Genomic DNA, 22320 nt, shown 5'->3' with positions numbered 1-22320 from the left:
GGCTTCGCGCCCCGCTTCGCCTTCCCTCGTGTAAGCAGCCAGTCCAAGCGTGGCTCGCCCTCCCAGCTTACACCAGCGGTGGGCTCATGGCGGTGGCTCCCTCCCTGCTCCCCTCTCCATCGCTCTGGACTCTGAGGTGGCCTGCATCTGAGCGCCCGAACCTAGGAGACCTTACGTGACATCCCACCCCGCTCCTCTTCATGAGTAACAAATAAACAAACATGTTTCTGCGGAACATCTGGTATTTTCTACCAATGCCGTCTATCTCACGCTAAACTGGTTAACCCCAGAAAAAAGCAAAACTTAGGAGGGCCCAAATCACTCAGGGAAATTTAGTTAATGTGCGGTGTTCAACGCAGCGCTGACACGCCTCTAACTCCAAGCCAGGGCTCTCAAGGATCCCCAGTAAATTTCCAGTATGCTCCTTATGTTCTTCAAACCAACCGTTGTGCCTAACAAACAACATGCCGAAAGCCACCCAGCGCACAGACGAAGGCAACGTAAGCCCTTCGGATGGGCTCTACGAACTCACCAGGCGCACCAAAAGGCCTAACAGAAATTTAGTCTTAAAAAACACGGTGCGGAGGGTAAGGACAGAATTATTTCCGCCTTGTTTTAGTGGGAAGGGTAAGCGCACACTCTGTTTGCAGGCTGGCACGTGCATTCGTTTTCCACTGATTTCCAGAAGGGCAGAGTCCGAAGCAGCCCGCTGGCCGTAAGGGAAGGCACGGCACAAAGACCCAAGCCCATGCAGACAACGGGAGCGTGTTAACTGCAGGGCAAGGAGCTGGGAGGCAGGGAAGAGGAAAGAAAGCAGCAGAGGCGACCTTGCAATGAGCAGGGAAGATGTGAGTAAAAACCTGAAGCTACTTCTAGCAAACACATTGAAATAATTCCAAATATGATTACGTGCAGCTGCCATTAACCCCCCCCCAGTAATAATTAAACAGTGGACCCACAAGTGGTTCGCTGAGCAAAACTTATTGTTTTATGGACATTAATATCTCCAACTACTGGTTATGTTTAATAACCGAGAAGAAAATTTTGGTTTTACTTCCAAATAATTCAGTCCCTATAATACCTGCCTGACACTCAAAGGCAAAACCGTCTCCCGGTTTATTGTTTAAAGAGCAGTTATCCAGGTACAATTTTATTAGATGTATTTTGTCATGTTATTTTGCAGCCTGCTTTAGCGAAAGATCTTCAGAAAAGAAGCAGCAGCACATTTTTTATGACCTACTGACTAAAGGTATCAATTAAGTCACCACTAAAGTAGCTTCGCTACAGCTCTTTATCAAAATAGGTCTTCATTTATATTTCCCGGTTGAAAAAAGACCATGTGGAGGAAACACTGCGATGTTATTTTAGCCACTATATATTTTCCACCTCTCCCAACAGATGTATTTTCCCTCTCTCCAACAACTTAATTCTAGTCCAGTCTTACATCTAAAAGTATTTGTTTCTTGTGCTGCAAAACCCTTTGGAAATCATGGGGCATTGAGGGGAGAAATCTGACCCAGGTGCACAGCGGTTACAAGGAAACTGTAACATTGGCACAGGGAGAGTGCCATTTTCATTATTAAAGTAAGTCTAACAGTTATGTTTTACAGGGGAAAAAACCAACACAGTCTTATCCAGGCAATCAACTAAATTGAAAAAATCATTTCGTAGTGATGTCTGAGCACAAGCTATGCAAACATTTCGCTGTTTCTAAGCTAAATCTGGTAGCAGTATTTTTTTAAAAGCATATGTAAAATGTAAACATATTTAGCGAGAAAATGCAGGTGGATGTTCATCCCTGGAACTGTATCAGGTTCCTTGCTAATTATAATTTCGTCTTAAAGAAGAAGTGACCTTGCCCATTGCTGGGATGAGTATCTCTATGAAACTTAGATCATCGTTTGCCCAAAAGACATAGCTAGACACTGACCAACAGCACGGCTTAAGCCAATTTAAACAGCCCTCCGCTCCATCCTGGCTGCGTATTCCTCGCACCGAGCTACTCCCCCCACTGTTTCCCAGCGCAAATATTTGTGCAGCCACACAGCGCGGCACAGGGTGGAACCCACCAGTGGAAAAGTTAAGGCTGCACAAATAAATAAATAATGCATAATACAATTTTCACGTTGCCATTGGCCCCAGCTCCCAGAGAAACGCATGCCAAATTACACCCTGAGGGGAGCAGCGCAGCCCAGCGGGCCGCACCCCGGCTGGGGTGGCAGAGACCTGGATGCTGCTCCCACTTCTGTTGGCCTCACGTGTGACCCCGAGGAAGCTGCTTCTCTTTTCATGCCCTGATTTGGTAATCGCCGTCCCTCCTTCTCAACTGGCTTTGAAAGCTACAGGCCTATGAGCGTGGGATGGGATACTTCCCCACGAGGCACAGGAGGGGACCACGGCAACCTGCCTGCACAAGGGACAGCATGAGGCTCTGAAGCCACGCGAGGACAGACCAGAGAGATGCGCTCTGGAGGTATGCTGCCCCACCTGAAAGACACATACATTTTAGTCTTATAAAAACGGGCCAAAAGGGATGTTTGTGACTGTGTTCAGCTTTCATTTTTGGATGGGGGTTGGGGAGGAGAAAATACTATATTGATGAAGGAAAGGAAGCAGACTTTAGATTTAAAAGCTCTTTGTTTTTTATTTTCCTGCTGTATTATACACAAGGTCACCACACGAGAAGCCTAGCAAGCCCCCATTTAGGTGAGACCCCGCGGTGCCATTCCTAAAGCAGCTGGAGATGCTGTAACTCCTCTTCCACTATTGCAAGAGGAGATTCCACCACCCTGCTCTCAGCTCAGGCACACGCTGTCAACTCGCACAGGCTCGGGGCCTCAATCAAACTCTGGCTCAAGACTGGATAAAAATCTTATTTAAGGAACTTCTGTTTCCTATTTGTTTTTGTAGGATCCCGGTATCTCAAGCTTTGCAATGTATTGAATCTCAGGCATCCCTGTAAGAAGGAAATCCTAATAATCCCATTCACAAGCATGGCAGGGAAGAACACCTGAAGCAATGGATATGCCCAAGATCACACTGTATGTGTATGGAAGGACAACACTTGAACCAGCCTTCACCCAAGTCTTGAGTTAGCACCCAAACTCCTGCACCTTCCTTTCTCCTTATATACAACACCAAGAAACAGTAGTAGCACTGCTACAACTTTTTAATATAATATATATCTATCACGGTGTTACTGTCCAAATCCACAAATCCAAAGTACCAAATCCATCCGGTACTTTGGATTTGTGGACTGGCACCTCCTGCTGTGGTAGGTGCCACATAAAACACAGACTGAAACTACTGTGGGTTTCTAACACTGCGGGATGCATAATGACCTAAATATTTACGCATGGAGAAATTGCGTCAGGAGATTATAAGGTAACTTAATCCTATCCCCAAGGGAAGCCTCTGCTACAGGACATTAGGCATAGAAAAGTTCTCATCACTGTGTTATTTAACAACTTAATCACAAATTCAGACCATATACTTCTGATATTTTTAAGATGACTGTTTGCCATCTACAAACCTCTTGCATTTTCAGAGATTTCAGTAAAAAAGCATCTCAAAGGAGAAATGTGGAACCCAGGGTTTCGGATACCTGGAGCGCAGCTCATGCAGCTATCAGTTCTTGATTTGCAATTTAAAGGTATGGTTCAGTGATGTTTTAGTGGACACTGAGTATAGGTTGAAAGTAGAGCACAATGAATTTGAGAGAAAACAGTCTACTTTTTCATTGTGCTGGTCTTCCGAACTTTAGTTGAATTGTAGGAAAGGAAAGGTGGTAGTAAACAAAGCGTGTATGAACAGGCCACTATTCTTTTCAAAAGCTGGGAGGGAAGGTGTCCCAGCTGTCCTGTGTTTAACTGGAATCCCTCAGATAGTAAATTTCATCTTCTTTCAAAATACACAAGAGAGTCTTTCGCAAGTCTGCGGTCAGGAAACTCCCAAGCCTCCAGAAATTATGCCTTGGTAGCAGAAGGGGCGAGAGAGGTGTTTGAAATGAAATGGATTCACAACTGAGCACCAGGCAGCTTTAACCTCATCCATTTTACGCTTCCAAGTTTGTCTCCAGTGTTTCCTAGTGAAGGCAGATTTGGCAAGGTGGCTGCCTTTGCCAGCAGCACAGCAACATCCCACACAGCTACAAACCCCTGACCTTGTACAGCCTTGCACAAACTCTTCTTGGATCACCTCTAAGGTATTCCTAGGTCACATCCCAAAAGTGACAAGCCTCTAGGAAAATCTACTTATATAGTCACTTTTCCTCTTTTAAGTTCCTTCCTTCCTCCTTTTGTTATGGGTTTGCCTCTGCTGCGAAGTAGGCTTCTCAGTATTTCTGAGAATGGTTTAAAATGTGGTTGTATCCTCCTTTCTACTGACAAGCAGGCTTCGGAGGGAAAGAATTGCAAAAATCCAGGTAGCAAATACAGCTCCGACACAGGATAATCTCTGATCCACTCTCAGCCAGAAGCTGCAGGCTCCAGCTTCTCTCTGACACTTCTCTACCAACCCCGACCACACTTTTCTCTCCCCATCCTCTCCTTGCACCGGTTCTGGTCCACCTGTTAAACTGTCCACTGACCCCATTAAACACATTAATGTGGCAGAAAGCTGACCGGGGTGGGTGGGGAGCGTTGGCAGCCCTTGAATCAGCTCAGAAAGGCTGTGATGAGCACTGCCAGCAAAGGACATAGGACCTCCCTCTCGGAGAGTGGTAATGAACTTCTTAGACTGGCCCAGCACTAAGGTAAATTTTCACTCTAAGACTCACATGATTGCACAATAGCTGAAAAAAAAAAGCTCGAGGCATGTTACCTGGGCGGTGCTGCAGGCAGAGAGAAGGGACAAAGATGCCGCTTAACCCATGGCTCTCATACCTGAGCTAGCTGTGTTCCACCCTCCCTCCGCATGCTACTTGCCCGTTTGTTCTGGAAAGTGCACTGAAAGTCATTTAACATCCTATAAATACACCTGCCAGTAGGTGCGGCAGAAGTCACACTTCTAAACCCACAGCTCTGAGGCAGTCACACAAAGAAATCGAAATAAGGGCAGGACAAATTTATAGCCGATACTACTCTCAGCAGGCTTTAGACTTCCCCCAAAATCACAAAACTGAAAGAATTAAACCACAATCTGCAAATGTTTGTAAAATACATGCAACGTCACCTGGTTTCCTCAGGTGACAGGAGAAATCATTGTGCCTCACCTAATGTTATCACTAACCACATTTGGACAGGCAGTTACGGCTCCTGCATCCTGAAACCCAACTCACTTATAAATTGCCGCTTCTCAGTCCTTCATTCGGGATCACTAAACTCATCCAAAAAGGCCAACATCCCTTATGTCCTTAAATACTGTCTCTAGACCCTGTTTCAGCATGGGCCCTAAAACAAATAAGGCAACTAATGGAAAGACTGGGAAGTAAATGGGCCGAGAATGTATTTTATACCAACAAATGAGTAACTCTATCTGGATTTTTTTTTTTTTTTAAATTTAGAAGAGCTTACTGCTTGAAAAGATAAACAGTTTCTGAAATAAGGTGGAAGATAGCGTAGTTCTAATTAATGCCCAAGTATAGCTATGCACTGTAACGGTAATGCTATTTTATGTACAGAACACCTCACTACAACATATTTGCAACAAACAAAACCAAAGTGACCTCAATTTTGTATGGTAATAACTCCTGGATATCCCAAGAGAACCAGCAAGGGCATAGCAATATGATGCTTTTATCCCAAATTCTCACACAGTATGTATGCCAGCCATGAAAATTCTTTAAAAATATACTTTAATATCATACAAGGCTATACAATCCTGCCTGCAGTAAGATTACGCTAGATTCACAGCTTTCCAAAGGAAATGATCAACTGGGTGTACAGCTGGTTTGAAAAACAAGGATTAGGTTGCCTATCTATTTCTATGGATTTGCACTCAAAACAAAGCTTTATAAGCAAATATGGGTTTCCAGCTATTGTGCAAGAAAGGCACAAAGGTGAGGGGATATTAGGCATGAAGTGAAATTGATAAACACTGTTAAAATTAAAAAACATACAAATGAAAGAAAAGGTTAGATTTTCCAAGAATAAGAAACAATCTTTCCAGAAAGAAAGTCAATGTAGATTCTTGAAGTAGATCAGCGCTGGACATCATCCCACAAGGTGAGCTTCAGATCCCCCACTACTATACTCTTTCAGAGCTCTGTTGCTTTAACGGGATGGTTATATTTGCTCTGGAGTCCTTGCAAGGATAATTTTTAAGAATACAAGCTCAATCTAAAATTATTAGAGATGTTACTATGCCAGTAACAGTAAACTTAGCCTTTGCTCTTTTCCTTTCTAACACACACACAAAAAAAATCCAGAACTATTTGTAAACATGTTGTTCTGTGTTTTTTGTTTTGCTTTTAATGTCGGAATTTTGTCATCCCTGATATAAGACAGAAAAAAAACATCGGGCAAGTGAATGAATAGAAATATATACCAAGTTAAACTACGTTGCAAATACACACAGAAGGAACATAAAAGCAAGGACTGGGTCGGTTTTACATAGTCGAACAGTGGTTTCTTAACTGGGACACTCTGTAGTCCGCTGAGGAATCCTCATTAAAAAGCTATAACTATATTTTTCCTCTTCTCATTCTGTGAGTCACTCATTATATTTTTGGACATTGCAACACATTCATGAATAATAAACACATACTGGGAAGAAGAAAAAAAAATACCCAGTGTTCACACTGGATTTTTTAATGTCTATATTTATCAGTATAAAAACCAAATCAAGAATGAAGCTGAGATTTGTAGAAGTTTCTATGCAAGGAATGCTATTAATCACAGACAAAGTATTTGCTATAGCCCGAGACAAGCGTACAGATATGCACAGAAGTTACAGCACGGCAATGTTAGTATTACTATTATTGTTTGGCCTTTATACAGAGCCAGAGGATAGGGGGAGGGATCATCATGTTCCCCATCAAACCCTCTCCTAAGGGAGAACAGCCAGGCACCGCCCTTAGCTAGACAGTTCTGGACCCAAAGCTGTACTTTTGCAGCTGCTTTTTTTTTTTATTAATTTTCTTCTAAAGGCTAGAGAGTTAGGTTGCGGAGACTGCGCAGTCCCAGAAAGTCAGCCGTGCTACAGGAAATTGTTGTTGATATCTTGAAGAAGTACCAGGGAATTATTTATTCACTTTTGTGTTTTAGGCAGTAACAAAGAGCATCTAGCATGTGCACATGTTGGGATGGTTGCTGCAAGGTTTTCCACTGCTCCAGTCAGATGAAAAACCTGTTTGCTTCTCTTCCAATTTTTGTTGTACTTTCAATCCCGCCACCCCAGGCAGGCCATATTGCCTACCTCGCATACTTGTGCCGACTCCCTGTACGGATGCAGGCCAAATTTATGGAATTAAAGGAAATCCAGATAAACATCATTTTTAGAAAAACGTTGAGCTAGAGTTCCACAAATATTTTAGATGCTTATGAGAATGCAACAGGGTATTTCTGCACTGCTCAGGATGTGAACACAAAGGAAAGGAAAGTGTGTTTATTACTGCTCGTCTAGCTGCTCTAATTAAAGGAAAAAGATAAAAGTGCTACCTTGGAGAGGCAAGAGAAAAAAGTAAGTTGTGCAAAAAAGTAAGCTCATGTGAATTAATCCATTTTCTATAACAACTCATTCAGACAGAGAACTGGCTATTAAAGAACAGTTAGCTAGAAACACAACCCGATTACTTGCTTGTTCAGGAAACAATCAATGCTTTCAGTAGCAGGCTTACCTATGCGAATACATGCTACATTAACCAATTGGTGAATACATAAATCATGGAGAAGAGAGAAAAAAAATAAAGACTGCAGGACACACAAAGGAAGGGTGTCGGGGAGGTGGGGGCTGCAGGGAAGGTGAACTGGCCGCTGGAAGGCAAACATTTTGATCTCTCAGGTACATTTCAAGTTGCACAAACAGCAGCCTTGCGTCTCGATGCTGATCTTCGGCCGGGTGAGCAGTCCTGCCAGCAAATCCTGTAAGATTACAATCCTGTGGATCACTTCAAGAAACCAAACCATCACCTCTGCTATTGTCACTTGCCCATAAAAATGAGGTACGGCAGTCAGACATATCCTAGAAGATACCATTGCACACACGCATAGAGGCTCGGTTCCAGAGAGAATTGCTGCTACTACAATGTGTTTTCCAAAAGCCTCCCAGGAATCATCTTTCCTGACTCTGTGGTTTAGGAAGCACTGAAAACAAAATTGGGAACCAGAAGCTAAGAGAATGGGAGGACATTATGGCAGGCATGGTTTCACAGATGTGATTTTTCTCCTGCTTTCCACTAACAGAGGTCATTTATTTAACGGAGGGAGCTCAATATTCTCCTCGAGTAACCTGTCATAAAGACTCGGTATTCTCAATGCTCCATCCAAAGTACTATGTGTACATTTCTGTTTATTATTTTAGTCCAATATTGTCAATTTAGCATTTCAGTATATACCTTTAACCTTATAACCCATTTTGTCCTGGATTTACTGAGGGTCCGTCAGCTTTAAAGATGTCTGTGCTCTGGAAAATATCCCACTAGCCAGAGTGGAATCATTTCAACTCCCTCTACCATCAAGGGACAGAGACCTAAATTTGGGGGTAGAGTGCTCACATTCTAGGACAGTAGCCTAAATTCAGAGTGTTCCACTGCTTCTCTGTAACCGATTTTATTTCTTGAACTTTTAATGCTCTCCCTTCTTAGCGAGACACATTAGAAATGTTTTCCAGCTTTGCATATCAGACAAAAATACACTATTTGTGACTGTGGTCACAGAAATCTTCCTTTACTTCAACCACTACTGAAGAGTAACATCAATCTAATTTAATTTTAATATTCAGAATAAGAATAATTAAAACAGCTTTTCTTAAGACATATCTCGCTCAGAAAGAAGAAAGAGTAAAGAAAATTACTTTTTTTTTTTCCATTGATTACCCACATCATCAGGCCTGTTGGTTTTATAATATGAGCCCTTGCTGCTTTGCAGGAGCTAGGAGCGGCTTCCTCCCTGCTACTCTCTGTTCTGTGAGAAAACTTACTCCCCTACCCTGAACAAGCATCTTTTCATTCCTTTATTGCTAATCCTTAATTGCATGCAGCAGGCTGCTGCTTCACCATAAGATCCCAAATAACTTATCAGAAGGTTTTGGTTCCAGGTGATTCTAACAGGGTTAGGTACGTTATTTCTACTTACTTTCTGAAAATATACTACTTTCCCTCCATCCTATTTGATTAAATTACATTATCCAGTGAGCGTTTTCAAAGCTACATGGGTATATCATATGTGCACCATTCCGGCACAAGTCAGATCTAGAGGGGCAGGAATTATGCAACAAAATTATACAATACGTTGGAAAATTCACTTCTGTCATTAAGCACCAACTAGCAACACCAGACAGCAAACAGGAAAGATACCACCTGTATCATCAGGAGATGCACATTTGCATTTCTGAGGTGAAACGGCAGCTGGATACTGTGTAGGAAGGGAAACAGGGAGGAGGGAGCACCATGCTCTGGATACAAATCCACAGGAAACCTGGCTCTTTACTTATAATGCCCAGGGAACAATTCATGTTTATAGGCAGAAAAAAGCAGGCTGAAGATCTGCAGGCCAAAGTTAATACAACAAAGACCTTTTAATCTACACAGACAAAACAAAACAGAAGAATGGGGAAAACAGCATGTAATCATTGAGTAGTTGTGTTGGCTCAAGGATTGTTTTCTTCCACACTTCTGTGTTCCTTAAAATGGGGTGTGTGTGTGTGGGGGGGGGTGGATGGTGTAATATAAGGTGTAAATACATGGCCTTCTCCTTCCTAGTTCTACTTAACTAAAGAACATTATAAACTGCCTCTCACCCCTTTGCCCATCAGCCTTCCACCTGGCAGAACATCATTACTGGCATAACCACACAAGTCTTAAAAAAAGGGAATGACATTTACTAAAACGAGGTCATTCCCCTTACCCCCATATCCCAAATGGTCAAAAAATGATGTGAAGTCAGTTCTCCTAATAGGATTTGGATGCCAGTATTTCTGGATGAGAAGACTTGTGTTAGATGAGGTTTAATCCATGAGTGGGAGGGGAGAGGATAAGAGGGTCCCACTCATGACTTCATCTGATGTTGTATTCACAACATCCCTGAAGTCAAGTTACTAAATTCCTATACATTTTATGGGAAAGGCCAAAATACACGATGAAATCCTTCCCTTTCTCTCCTGACTTGGACCCATAAAGGTTCGATTTTATGCAAATATTGTCAAATGTCAGTCCAAGAGACACTTGAAAGAATAAAGCCAAAGCAAGACCATAACTGAAGAACAATACCCTCAAGATAACTTAAATATGCTATTACAAAGCAAACAGAAATAAGCAGAACATAGTTAAGGTAGACAAAAATACACCATTATAAATTGGTTAACATTTTGACTCCCAAGTATCAAGACTTTTCCCAAAATCATGATATTTATATAGAGTATACATATATACATGGTGTATATATACATACACTATATGGCTGTATATACAATATAGTATATGGCTATACATACACTATACAGCTTCCGGTGTGCTGGGAAGCCATATTCAGAAAAACCATTGCAAAGGAATCATGAGGAGATCTGACTGACATCTCTCAGTTAACCTGAAACACCACAGTTGGACACTTGGCTTCTGTATGCCACCCCCCTATACATTTTGGCGCACTCAGGTTCGGTTTTGTTATGAAGCTCCTCTCTGACATGTCATCCAACATCACAGGATCATAGAATGGTTTGGGTTGGAAGGGACCTTCAAAGATCATCTAGTCCACCCCCCCACCATGGGCAGGGACACCTTGCACTAGATCAGGTTGCTCAAAGCCCCATCCAACCTGACTTTGAACACTTTTTCATCCATACCATCTCTCTGACTCTGAGCAGAGCAGAAATACGCTTCTGCTAGCTGTGCTTCTCCAAGCCCCCAAAAGATGTCTCCTCATCATCCATTTATTTTCATTTTTATTCAACACCAAAGGCATAAAGACTTGAAATCCTCTGGAAAAAAACTAAACATCACTAGTGAGATAAAATGGAGCTGGTGGTAGGCTACTCATTCATATACTCTTTTCCCCCACATCCCTGATGGGGCCTTGTTGCCTCAGTTTCCCCATCACTTTCCCCTTGGGTCTGATCACTGGCACCAATCCCAAGCCATCAACAGCACCTGACTCCCCACAGAGTTGCTCAGGGCTTTCTGTACCTTCCTCCCTGTTTGTAAAACACAGCAAAGTAAGCCCAGACTGTCTAAAAGGAATTGGGAGATCTTGAGCTTGAGCTCTTGGTCATACCCAACTGGGAAAGCTCTGGCGCTTCACTGATGGCCACTGCTCACTTAGAAAATCTGATCATTAATTAGGTGAAAAAACTGCCTGTCCATGTTTCATGCTCTTAATCTCCTCAAAACTACATCATGCTAACACAATATTTGGGACAGGAGGGGAAAGAAATCTAAGCTGTAACTACAGATGATTGTTCTTCAACGTTGTTTGGTAGCAGCGTTCAGATTTGAGTCCATTTTCCTCACGTTTAGTAAAAGCTACCATTTTGTTCTTAAAAAGGACCCAAAAGAATCCTTCAGTAAACAACTGTCCACACATGAAGTTGGGTGAGAGGAATTTAAATTTCTCACTATGGGTAACGAATTCAACTCAACATTCTTCTGTACGCACTGATCTAGCTCCCAGTTATTCTGTAGCAGTTCAAATTATCTCAATTTTATCAGCAGGACTACTCAGAGTTTCTTCTGCATCTCATTTCCCTGGCTCATATCCTGACAGAAGGAGAAAACTACTTCGGATCTACCTTCTTCTATTTCCTTCCCTTTCTAATTTGTTTTACCTGATTTTCTTTCACCCCCAGCTCTGTTCCCTATTCCTCAGGCATATGAACAAATGTTCAAGATACATTTTGGAACAAAGACGGAAGAATTTGATTGTTGTGGCTCCACAGAGCAAAAGCATAGAGATGTCTGGTTTTAAGCCACCCAAGCTGTGACCCTGTTCTAGCCAGAATCCAGGTACGGCAGTCATCTCCTCACCTGCATATCTGGAACTGGTAAGCAGGTTCTTTTTCTGGCAGATAAAACAAGTAATCTCAAGAAAGGATTTTCCCCAGAATGCTGAAAAAAACACCTTTAGGGTCTTATTTCTGCTTGTCTTCGGTTTACTAAAAAGTTGAAGAACATAATTTAGAAACCTGACTAGATAAGAAAGAGGGAGCACACATACAAAAAAGTACCAGTGACAGTGTTCATAAAGCCACCTTCTCACATCAGTCCTCCAATTTCTTTAACACAGTATCCAAATTCAGTGGTTTTCCTAATATTTCGCATTTAGAATAGCTTCCTCTGCTAAAATGCAGTCATTCTGCAAACATGAATGTAGTGCTATACAAAAGAACCAGAATTACGCATTTTCTCCCTTAAACCACACCTGCACAAATACTTGTGCCTATTGAAACACCTGTAATAAGACTACTGCTCAGTCTGATAATAATATATACAGAATGGAAACCTAAATCTGAACATGTACGTAACTGATCCTTCTCCACCTCAAAAAAACAGAAAAAAAAGGATTTTTTATATGGTTGTCCACCACATGTCTTAAACCAAAAGCTCCAATGAACTATGCAGTCTCTAACTATATTTAATGTCACTACATGTCTTGACATCAGAATTCAGAAAAGTAAGCAATATTCTTCACAGGTATTGAAGCAAAGACGTTAAGACCTGGAACCTAGTCTGAGTCTTAAAGTATGTGAAGAAGTACACAGTATTTATCACTAATTCTCCACAATAAAGGCAATTCCCTGTATAATTACCTTTTTTCTTCAGAAAAACATGAAATGGGTTGTTTTCTTTCACAAATGCATACAGATTTGGGAAAAGACAAAAACCCCACACCTAGCTAGTAAAGATGATGAGAGGGGCTTGTACAGTAACAGCCATGACTTCACCTTGCAGCTGCTCGTCACACAGCAATGATAAAACAGAGACTACGAACCCCTATTTCTGATGCAGCTTTTATTTCAGAGGGACAACACGCAACACCTACAAGAGTTAATGTATTGGTTTTCTCACAGAAAAAATATGGAGACCTCTTAAGCAAACAACATCCGGAAAACATGCTGTGACCGTTCAGCTGTCTGACCTCTGTTTCAGGCTGTCCCAGAACCTACATCCAGTGGCAAAGCAAGTAGCTAGATCAGACTTTAGGTAATATATTTGCAATAATTCACCTTGAATGAGGTACATAATGGTACAATCACCCCCTCCCCTCCTGAAAGAGTACAAAAATGATAAAAGTATACCAGTAAATTTGATCACAAAGAAATGAAAAATATTTAACATCAATAGATGTGCCCTGGAAAATTTTCACAAACAGTCATTTGCCAAGAATATAAAAGTATATTTCTGGCTCTCACCATCTTGGCTGCAATATATTTATGGTCAGAAGCCAGTTCATTCATTCATTAAAATATTACACCTGTAATGGTTGAAAGGTTTTACTACGCTGTAACATTAACATTTGAAAACTGAATTTGAAAAAGCCTTAGTAAAATTTTTACAAACCCTAAAGACAAAATCTGTTAACCCATAAAATTTGTTCAACTAGGAAAACCTAAAAAAACCCTAAAGGTTTGTTTTGGATGGCTCAAGATGAAGGTTTCACTTGAAAAGGCATCCGGTGAAAGACAGCTGCACAGTGCAGACAGATACCCAAATACGTAAGAAAAAAGCTCGGCAGTACTTCAGTGTAGGTAGGCAGGTGCTGGGGTACCTATTCTCTGCACACAATTACATGTGGGTATAATTCCCCTCTCCCAGAAGGAAACATAAAAGTAAAATGCTGGCACCAGTCTGCTGGCACAAGGCTCGAGAAAGGTTTACAGTTCAATAGACTGCGGACACTCTCATTTCCACTATCTCCACTAACACACCACAAATTTCCTCAACCCATCCCCCAGCAGCTTCTCAGTACAGTTACCAGAACCTGCCTCAGCTTTGCCACCTAAGCTCTCCAGTCCCTTTCAACTGAAATAAATCCACTGTTTAAACCATGTAAGTTAAGCAAAATAATTTTGGCAGAAACAGAAGGGTTCCCGTGTTCAGCTGGCAGGTCGGGGTGCGGCAGTAAATACCCACAGAAGATGAGCGACAAGCTGCTGGGGGGGGGTGACCAATGGAGAAGAGTGGTAGCCATCACAGCCGTGGCAGTCGTGGGCATGGAGATGCTGTGCACCCTGTACTCCACACATGCTGCGGCCCTGTTCCTCCTCGGGAGGCCCATGCAAACCACCACTTCCAGCGAAAGTGCGGAAAAAGGCGGTGCCTTTGCCTGCACCGCTGTCCCTCAGGCCCAGCATTTTACTTGGAAGATGACCGTCCGCAGTTGGGATCCATACCAGTTAAAGGTCAGCCATTTCATTAGACACTGCTGTCTGGCTCTTAGGTATTTCTCTCCTGTGCATGTGCGAGGGGGAGACGTGTGGGGAGAGCAAGGAAGAGTACTGTGTAAAAGCTGCCTGAAGGCCAATTTGCATTGAAGTTATTTTTCTGAGGTAGCCTATCTGTTTGAAGAAATTACTGCTAGAAATATTCAAGCACTGGACTTTCTTCTGGAGCTTGGTAGCGACTTCATTTCTGTTGCGTTCATCTGCACCCCAGGAAGCAGAACAGGAGGGAGGAGGCCCAGGGTCCAGGCCGAGGTGGTGTTGGAGCTCTCTGCCTCCCACTGTCGTTTCACTCGGTACAAATGGCTGCGTGAAGACAAGGAATGGTCTTCCTTAGGCTCAAGGGGAAACATATTTTGATGCATGCATGAATTCTGAATTCAGTCATCTGTACTTAGTTACTCAGTTTGCACATTTTTGATGTTTAAATCAGTTAATGTCCCCCAAAATACTGACATTTCTGAAACTGCATTGGACTATGCTCTTTTCCTAGAGATTTATCGTTCCTTAGGTAACACATTATTATCATGACATGTTGGATCAGTCAGTGTTCCTACAGCAGTATACGAATGCTAAGTACTGTCACTAGTCTTGCTGTCCTTTTACCCACAATATCATTTCCCCTGTCACTTATCTTAAAAAAAATAGCAAAACCTATGCTACAGGGTAGCATAACCTCCTCACCTCTTCAATTGTTTAAACTGGTGACAAAGTGGGCTCTTTCAGTTTCCCTCAAAACAAACATACCTGCTGTCATTCTCTTGACCAACATCAAGAGACCTTGCAATTTCTCATTGAACTTCTCCCATTAACAAAATTAAAGAGCAGAGAACAGATGCCAGGATGCTGTTCAACTCCCTCTTGCCCAAAAAAGGTCTCTGAAGGTCTGCAGCAAGTTGCAGATCCTACACCTTTCCCACCAGCAGTTCCACTTCTCAACCACCAGCTCGTGGCCCCCCCTCCGTAGACCCCAAGCACACCCCAAAAGCATCCAATACACGCTTAACACGTGAGCTGCTGGAACTAACACAGTGGCAGCGTCTCTCCGAGCAGCAGCAGATGTTGAAACAGCAGCTGCAGCAGCAGATACCATGTCAGCGACCTTCTGCCAGGGCTCGGAGCACGCTCGGTTTTCTACCTGAATACATGAAGCATAAATGAGTCGCAGAACAAGGTCAAGCAAGCTGAAACACCTCATTGAATTTCGTCGATGCCTGTATGACCAGGTACTTCAGACACTGTAACTGCTTAATGTCACTATTGTATTAAAGGAGGAAAGAGACAGGAATATCACGCTGCCTAGAGCACGTAGGTGAATCTGAAATAGTACGTTTTAATGAGAAAAAAAGATATTTCTGTACACACACATAAATAAAAGAAGGAAATTAAACTAATTCTGGGGAGCAGGCAAAATTACATCTTCACGGGCCACAGATGTGCTGGACTAGGGACTGTGTGGGAAGTTTGCACATACACGGCAGGTACAGCATAACACATTCAATAAAAACACCTAACTTGACTATCTCGATTAGTTACATTTGGCACCAGTAAGGGGAGAAAACCAAACCTGGCAGAGAACTCAGTCCTACTACTATTTCTAGCCTTTGTTAATTCGGTTGTCTGGGTGCATAATTATCCTACACGCACATAATTTGTGCTGTTAGGCATACAAAGAGTCAGTTATATAGCTCAGCTACTTAATAGTGTTATGTTCAAATTTGATATGCCCCTGAGATGGACATAGGTCACTTAACAATTCTGTAAATTTTAATCTTGGCCTAAAACACTGTTTCACTTCACAGCCAGCAAGAGAATAAAACTCATTAAATATTACAAACGCAATAAGATGTCATGAGGTGGAAAACTACAACCCATGACTGCACTGTCAAAACAGACATCACGTGGCGATACTTGTTATCATCTCCATATTAACCCAAGTTTTATCCAACTACTGGAACATCAAAATAGGATTCAAAATTTGCTGTTGATCCTTTGATTTTGCCATTTTCTGAGAAGAAATTTATTAAATAACCTGACTAGAGCTCATAAAAACTGAAAACATCCAACCTGATTTGTACTTTATTAGTGAGTTGGATCCTGTATTTCCTGGATCCTGGAAATCAATAGAGCATTATCATTAACTCCAACGAACATAGCGATAGGCACATGGGCCAAACTCTAGAAGGCTGTACTCTCATTATTTTCTCAAACATGCGCATCCCAATAACGCAGCTGAGGAAAGTGGTTTTAGAAATCATGTTTGAGAGGAGTACTTTAGCACTTAAGTATTTCCAAGTAAGCAGAAATACTTATATGCATGTTTTCAAAAAGCCTAGAGATACTGATTTACAAGAACTTAGGCTCCTCAAGTTTCAGTTCTTCTCAACAGGAAAACTTCCAGTAATGTCATCCTGTATAGAAAATGCAATTTGTTACCTTAGAACATTCATAGGGTATTTTAAAGTGTGAATGAAAAAGCCCAAATCAAGACCACTGTGTGAAATATTGAACATCAGATCCTGGCACGCTTTTGTGTACTATGTACCCTAGAGTAGGTACAATAAAATGAATTTTCTACAGAAAGAAATACTTTAACACTTAAAGTATATTTATTCTAGTTCAGATGCCAGAAGAAAAAATGTGTCTGTTTGTTGTATTAAAAAGAATGAACTATGAAATTATAAAACATCATCTCATAACTATCTAGGCTCAAGTGAAATTCCCAGGCCAAATTAAACCTTCAGCTTTATTGTGAAGCTGCCTGAAAAGGAACTCTGCAGGTAATGCTTCAACTCGATTCGAGCAGTCAGCCGTGTATTTCAGGTTACAAAATTATTTCTCCGTCATAACTTCTGTTGTTTTAGTGACTGCCAGGGGTGCTACGCTGCCAAGCCATAGGCACGCGTGCCCCCGTCCCCGTCTCTGGTGTCTGCTTGCAGCAGGAGATCTGGCAGCAGGAGAGGCATGCCCCAAGGACAGAGAGGTGGTTAAGGGGAGACTGGGCTTGCAGGTACCGTGAGCCCTCAGCAGCTGACTGCTGAACGATGAGCGACGTCCTTGCCTACCTAATGGCAGGGGAAATTTCTTCATCCCTGAATATAGCTGTCAGTATCCTGAGCAAAGAAAGATAGTACACCAACCTGGGAATATGAGTGGACTCTGTACTGATAGAGAGAAGTAAGTGAGGAAGGTGAATACCCAATATCCTGTCTCCAGTTGCCACCAGATGTTGATGCTCTGGAGGAAAGTGAATAATATACAATAATTAATCATAATCCCAGAAGTCAAATTAAGCACCAAGAAAAAATGGTCTTCCTGACCCAAGAGAAAACCAGCCAAGTTGTGAAGCATGACATTTTATTATAATCTTGTCCAACGTAGCAACATGTGCTACAATACATGGAAAGCACTACAAATAATCTTGTTTTCTCAATCCAGGGAAGAACGTAGGTGAACAGAGAACAGTCCTTCCCCCTTCTCACACGCTGGAAATGTCTTCCACCGAACCAAGCCAAAGCACATCTTCGAGAAGGAAACCCCATCTCACTTTAAACACTCCCAGCAACAGCAAATCCATTACAATGCTGTATCGCCCTCGTTGCTACTTATTACTTCAAGGTACAACATACCTAACTTCAGCTCCCGGACACTGGATGTCTCAGTAGGGTCAGGTAAGTATCATGTATTTTCCTTACACATACGAATGATATATATAGGCATAATTTCCCCTCTCAGTCTCTTCTGAGCTGAATAAACTCTGTACACCCTGCATTGTGAAGCTTGGTTTCCAAACCCTGGATCACTTTTGTCACTGCGCTCTTAGTAATATTTCACATCCTTCCTCACGTGTGAGCAGCAAAACCAGACACAGAATTCCCATGATCTTACTAATGCCACGTACTTTCCTATTTCTGTGCAATATTTATATTGCTATACAGCCAAAGACCACACTTCAGTCGCAGCATTACAATGAAAACTCCTGTTGAGATGATTCTCCGCACAAATTCTTAACCCTTCTTTCAAATTACCAGTTCGAAGACAGTCTCCTATCCTGCTGGTGTAACAGCATTCCTGGTTCCTTTGTATCTGGCTGCATGAAAAACGCCTTCTGTTAGACGCTAACCGTTTAAAAAAGTGATTTGGAGTATGCCGTACTAGTAACTCATTCCACATGCACACAAAACTGCATGTAATCTGTTGGTAATGAGATATCATCACAAAAACTGCGAATATAATGGTATTAAACAGCCTTACACCAAGACCCAGCCCCCGGGGGACCCCACAAGAAACAGCTGCACTCTCGTAGAAGAAAGGCACGCCTAAGTTCCTCTCTAAACTGATTTATGAAGCAACTTTGCCAATGTTTGTGGTATTTATTCCACAGTGACTCCATGGCACAATTGTTTTAAACTCACACTTCACTGCAGAGTTAATAGATATATCAGGGACACAATATAGGGTGAGTCTGCTACAACAGAACAGTTGATGAATAGCTTAGGAATCTGGGAGATGTGGTTTTTTACAATTCAAAACGCTGGGAAGCAATTTGCTCTAGTTCTACTGTAAATTGGTCTTTAACAATTGTTAAGTCATTCTGAAAGATTCAGAACGAGTAAGCCCTGGCTTCTCATTTATTTCAGAGGCTCCATTTTGAAGTTTTCAATTTTTCAGCCAGGAAAACAACAATGAATAATGCGAGTAAGGAAAAGCATTCATACAATTAACCAAAAACTTTTAGGTTTGACTCTCTATTTAAAAGAATTCAGAAACAACTGGGTGCCAGTCAGCCAGCTGGGTAACCTATTAATTAATATTATAATTCGGCAGCATATTTCCATGTACATAAATATATACACAGTATTGATGAAGCTTGTAGCACCGCCTGTTAGGCCATTGCTGAACCCTTCCAATGCAAGACGCTGCTTCCAGCTGCTTGTAACTTGGCCAGACTTTGACTGTTTGGGTTGAAATTTTCCAAGTTGAATGTCTGCCTCAGGCTAAATTTTGTTCCATGTGTTGTAGAGGTTGCCTCTGAGGGAGGGGTGCAGAAAGAGGTAGACTGCGATTAGAAGAACTCAGCCAAAATACTTCAGCTGTTTTCAGAACAAGATCAGGGAAAATGCTGTCTTTCAATGTTAATAGAAATCTCTGGCAAACGCGGAAGGTTATAGTGCCCTTCCAGCTCTTGGTGACAGATTTGAAATCTGACATGAGGGCTGGAGCCGCTATATCAGAGGTGTCCTTTGTGCTGCCCCCATGAAAAATCCACCCGCATTTGGTCAAACGTCCAAGACGAATTGCACCTTGTGCATTTTCAGTAGGCATTTGCTAGGCCACGTCCACATTCTTCTCAACTCCTCATGCCAATCAGACAACATAGGCCATCCCCACAGCAATAAGCAACTTCTCCCCCAGCGCCCGTGCAGGACTGGGCTGCAGCTCAAATAACCGTGCTCCAAGCCAGGGAACAGCAGCAGACTCCAGGCTTCCTATGTAGGGGCTGGTGGAGGCCATGATGGTACGTGGGACATGAGCAGGAGTCCTGCTTCTCCCTGCCCTTTCCCTGCCCCATCCTACGGGTCTTCGCAGCAACACAGACCACAGCCGTGACCTACCACCAGCAGTTACCCTCAACAGAGAGTTCCAACAGCAGAGTCCCAGGCATTACATTAGGAATCCGGCCGATGAAGGATGGCGACACGAGTACGCTACCCTAGGCTGCCTATCTGCTTTTCGGCTCTTTTCCTAAGGGAAAGAAAACCTAGGAAATTACACACAAAAAGCAGTATTAAAAATGTGATTAACACAGCAGAATTTAGGAATTATTAGCACTAAGTGGCCTACGGTTATTAAAACCGTGTCCTAGTGCTTATATGCATGGAGGTCAATCTCTAATTGCAACTGACCTGGTCACATTTTTTTCCCCATAGAAGCTTTGCTATAATTAACACACAAATTCCTCTTTTTGCCCTTGTTCTCTAGAGCATCGCTACACACTTTCAAACCACAGAGGGAATTATTTCTTTTCTCCTAGGTTCTTTTATGGTTCTCATCACTACCATAATCTGCAAGATAAAGGATACTGTTATCCACGTTTTTTTAAAGATGGGAAACTAAGATACGAAAAGATTAGAGCAAAAAGCTACGGACACTGAGCGAGCAATTCTGACACTCAAGACTTGTATTTCTAACATGCTTAGACCTACCAAACATCTTCTGTACGTCGAGAGCGAACAGCCATTGACTTTTGTCCCAGATGGACAAGCCCAGCATAACTGCACAGCAGATCCCAGGGACTCAGGCCAGGCACCCAGAAAAACCAACTCTCCACGTGTGAAAACCTTTACATTCACATGGAAATCCTACGGGAAAGGCAGGGGCTGCAAAATCCAATTCTCCAGCCGTCTCAGGCGTGAAACTGCCTCTCCCTCTGCGTATAATCGTCTACCTCATTCACGTCACCTCTTCTCACTGCTGCCCAGCCGGGGAGCTGTTCCGCCTTGGCGGATGCACCTCTGGTTCATCACCCGAGCTGGCCAGGAAGGATGATGGCGGATCACGTCACGACAGACACCATCATCACACACAGGTCCAGCGCGGCCAGATGAGCCTGGCATTTTTAGAACTCCTGAGCACTTTGCTTTGCAAACTTACCGATGGGGTAGGCCTGGGCGGGGCAGAGAGGTAGTAAATGTATAGAATACAGAGTATATAGAATGTATATATAGTGTATATATATAGTATATATACATTCACTGGGTGGCAGGCATGTTTTGCGGGATCCAGATACATGTACATACAGACAAAACCTCTCAAATACTGTGCTTGTTCCCTGTCTCAGAAGCAGCAATTGAACAGACACGGTAAAAAAAAAAAAAAAAAAAAATCCCACAGAGCAAAGTTAACACATCCTGCCTTCATTTTAACACCAGCTTCTCGTCCGCAGCACTGAGGCGTTCAGACTGTCCTGGCACTCGACGGTCTGAGCTGTGCGGATACGCGGTGCCCCGCGTCACTTCTGTAGGTGGGTGCCCCAACGCGCGGCAGCACGGACCGTGCAAGAGTCTTCAGAGAGTCTCTGCTGGGCTAATTAATGCATAAAGAGCAATGCCTGCAGAGGCCAAGCCTTTGAACTCTTCCCCAATTTAACAAACTGGGGGGGGGGGCGGTTTGGACTAACAGCTGTAAATGCGTCCATGTGCGTAAGCAGCTAAGTTTTAAAGTTCAGAGGAACATAAAAAGCCAGTATTTTCCATGGATTTCCACTTAGCATCTAAGCAGAGTAATTTCAAAATTCGCTTAAAAGATGTTTCTGGAGAAGAGGCCATCGACCAAGTTTCAACCCAGTGCATATTTTTATAACCAAGTTGTAAACTACATAAAAACTACACTTATAATGGAAATGCTGACAAATGCATAACTATTGCAGTTAGCTATGACAGTCTGACCACAAGTCCTCCTTCAGGAAAAAGCAACATTTACTACCCCCCTCCTTTTTAAGGCTGCTCGATAGCAAGCTGGGGCGGGGTGGGGGGGTGCGGCACGTACGGGTACCTGTGTCTTATCCTTTCATTACGAATTTAAGCAACTCTCGTTCCACTCATTTCCCACATGTTGAAGGAGGCACCCCGTCCCCGCCATAAACAACCAGAGGGCCTCTTAAATCCATGACTCACTCCGCAGGCTTCTCCTCCACCCTTGCGCGCGACTATAGCAAAAAGGTTGCCAGCTGCAGTCGGTGAATTAACGTTATTTTTTTCGCGGCACCCTCGGGAAATAAGTCACGCTGCG

The 22320-nt window shown here is 42.7% G+C and overlaps 1 protein-coding gene across 1 annotated transcript in view; it reads left to right on the top strand.

Annotated features, from left to right (window-relative positions):
• Window positions 1–464: 464 nt before the first annotated feature.
• Window positions 465–22320, top strand: part of WBP4 (WW domain binding protein 4) — a 47513-nt gene continuing 25657 nt past the window's right edge. Inside the window, exons 1-2 of the mRNA XM_009322857.1 lie at window positions 465–587; window positions 651–715. Of these exons, the coding sequence (XP_009321132.1) occupies window positions 465–587; window positions 651–715 (188 nt within the window). The remainder of the gene's footprint in view (window positions 588–650; window positions 716–22320) is intronic.

The sequence above is a fragment of the Pygoscelis adeliae genome, unplaced genomic scaffold (assembly GCF_000699105.1).
Source record: "Pygoscelis adeliae isolate BGI_AS28 unplaced genomic scaffold, ASM69910v1 Scaffold74, whole genome shotgun sequence".
Taxonomy (NCBI): Eukaryota; Metazoa; Chordata; class Aves; order Sphenisciformes; family Spheniscidae; genus Pygoscelis; species Pygoscelis adeliae.
The sequence above is the reverse complement of the archived record's forward strand: the minus strand, read 5'-3'. Positions and strand labels throughout refer to the sequence as shown.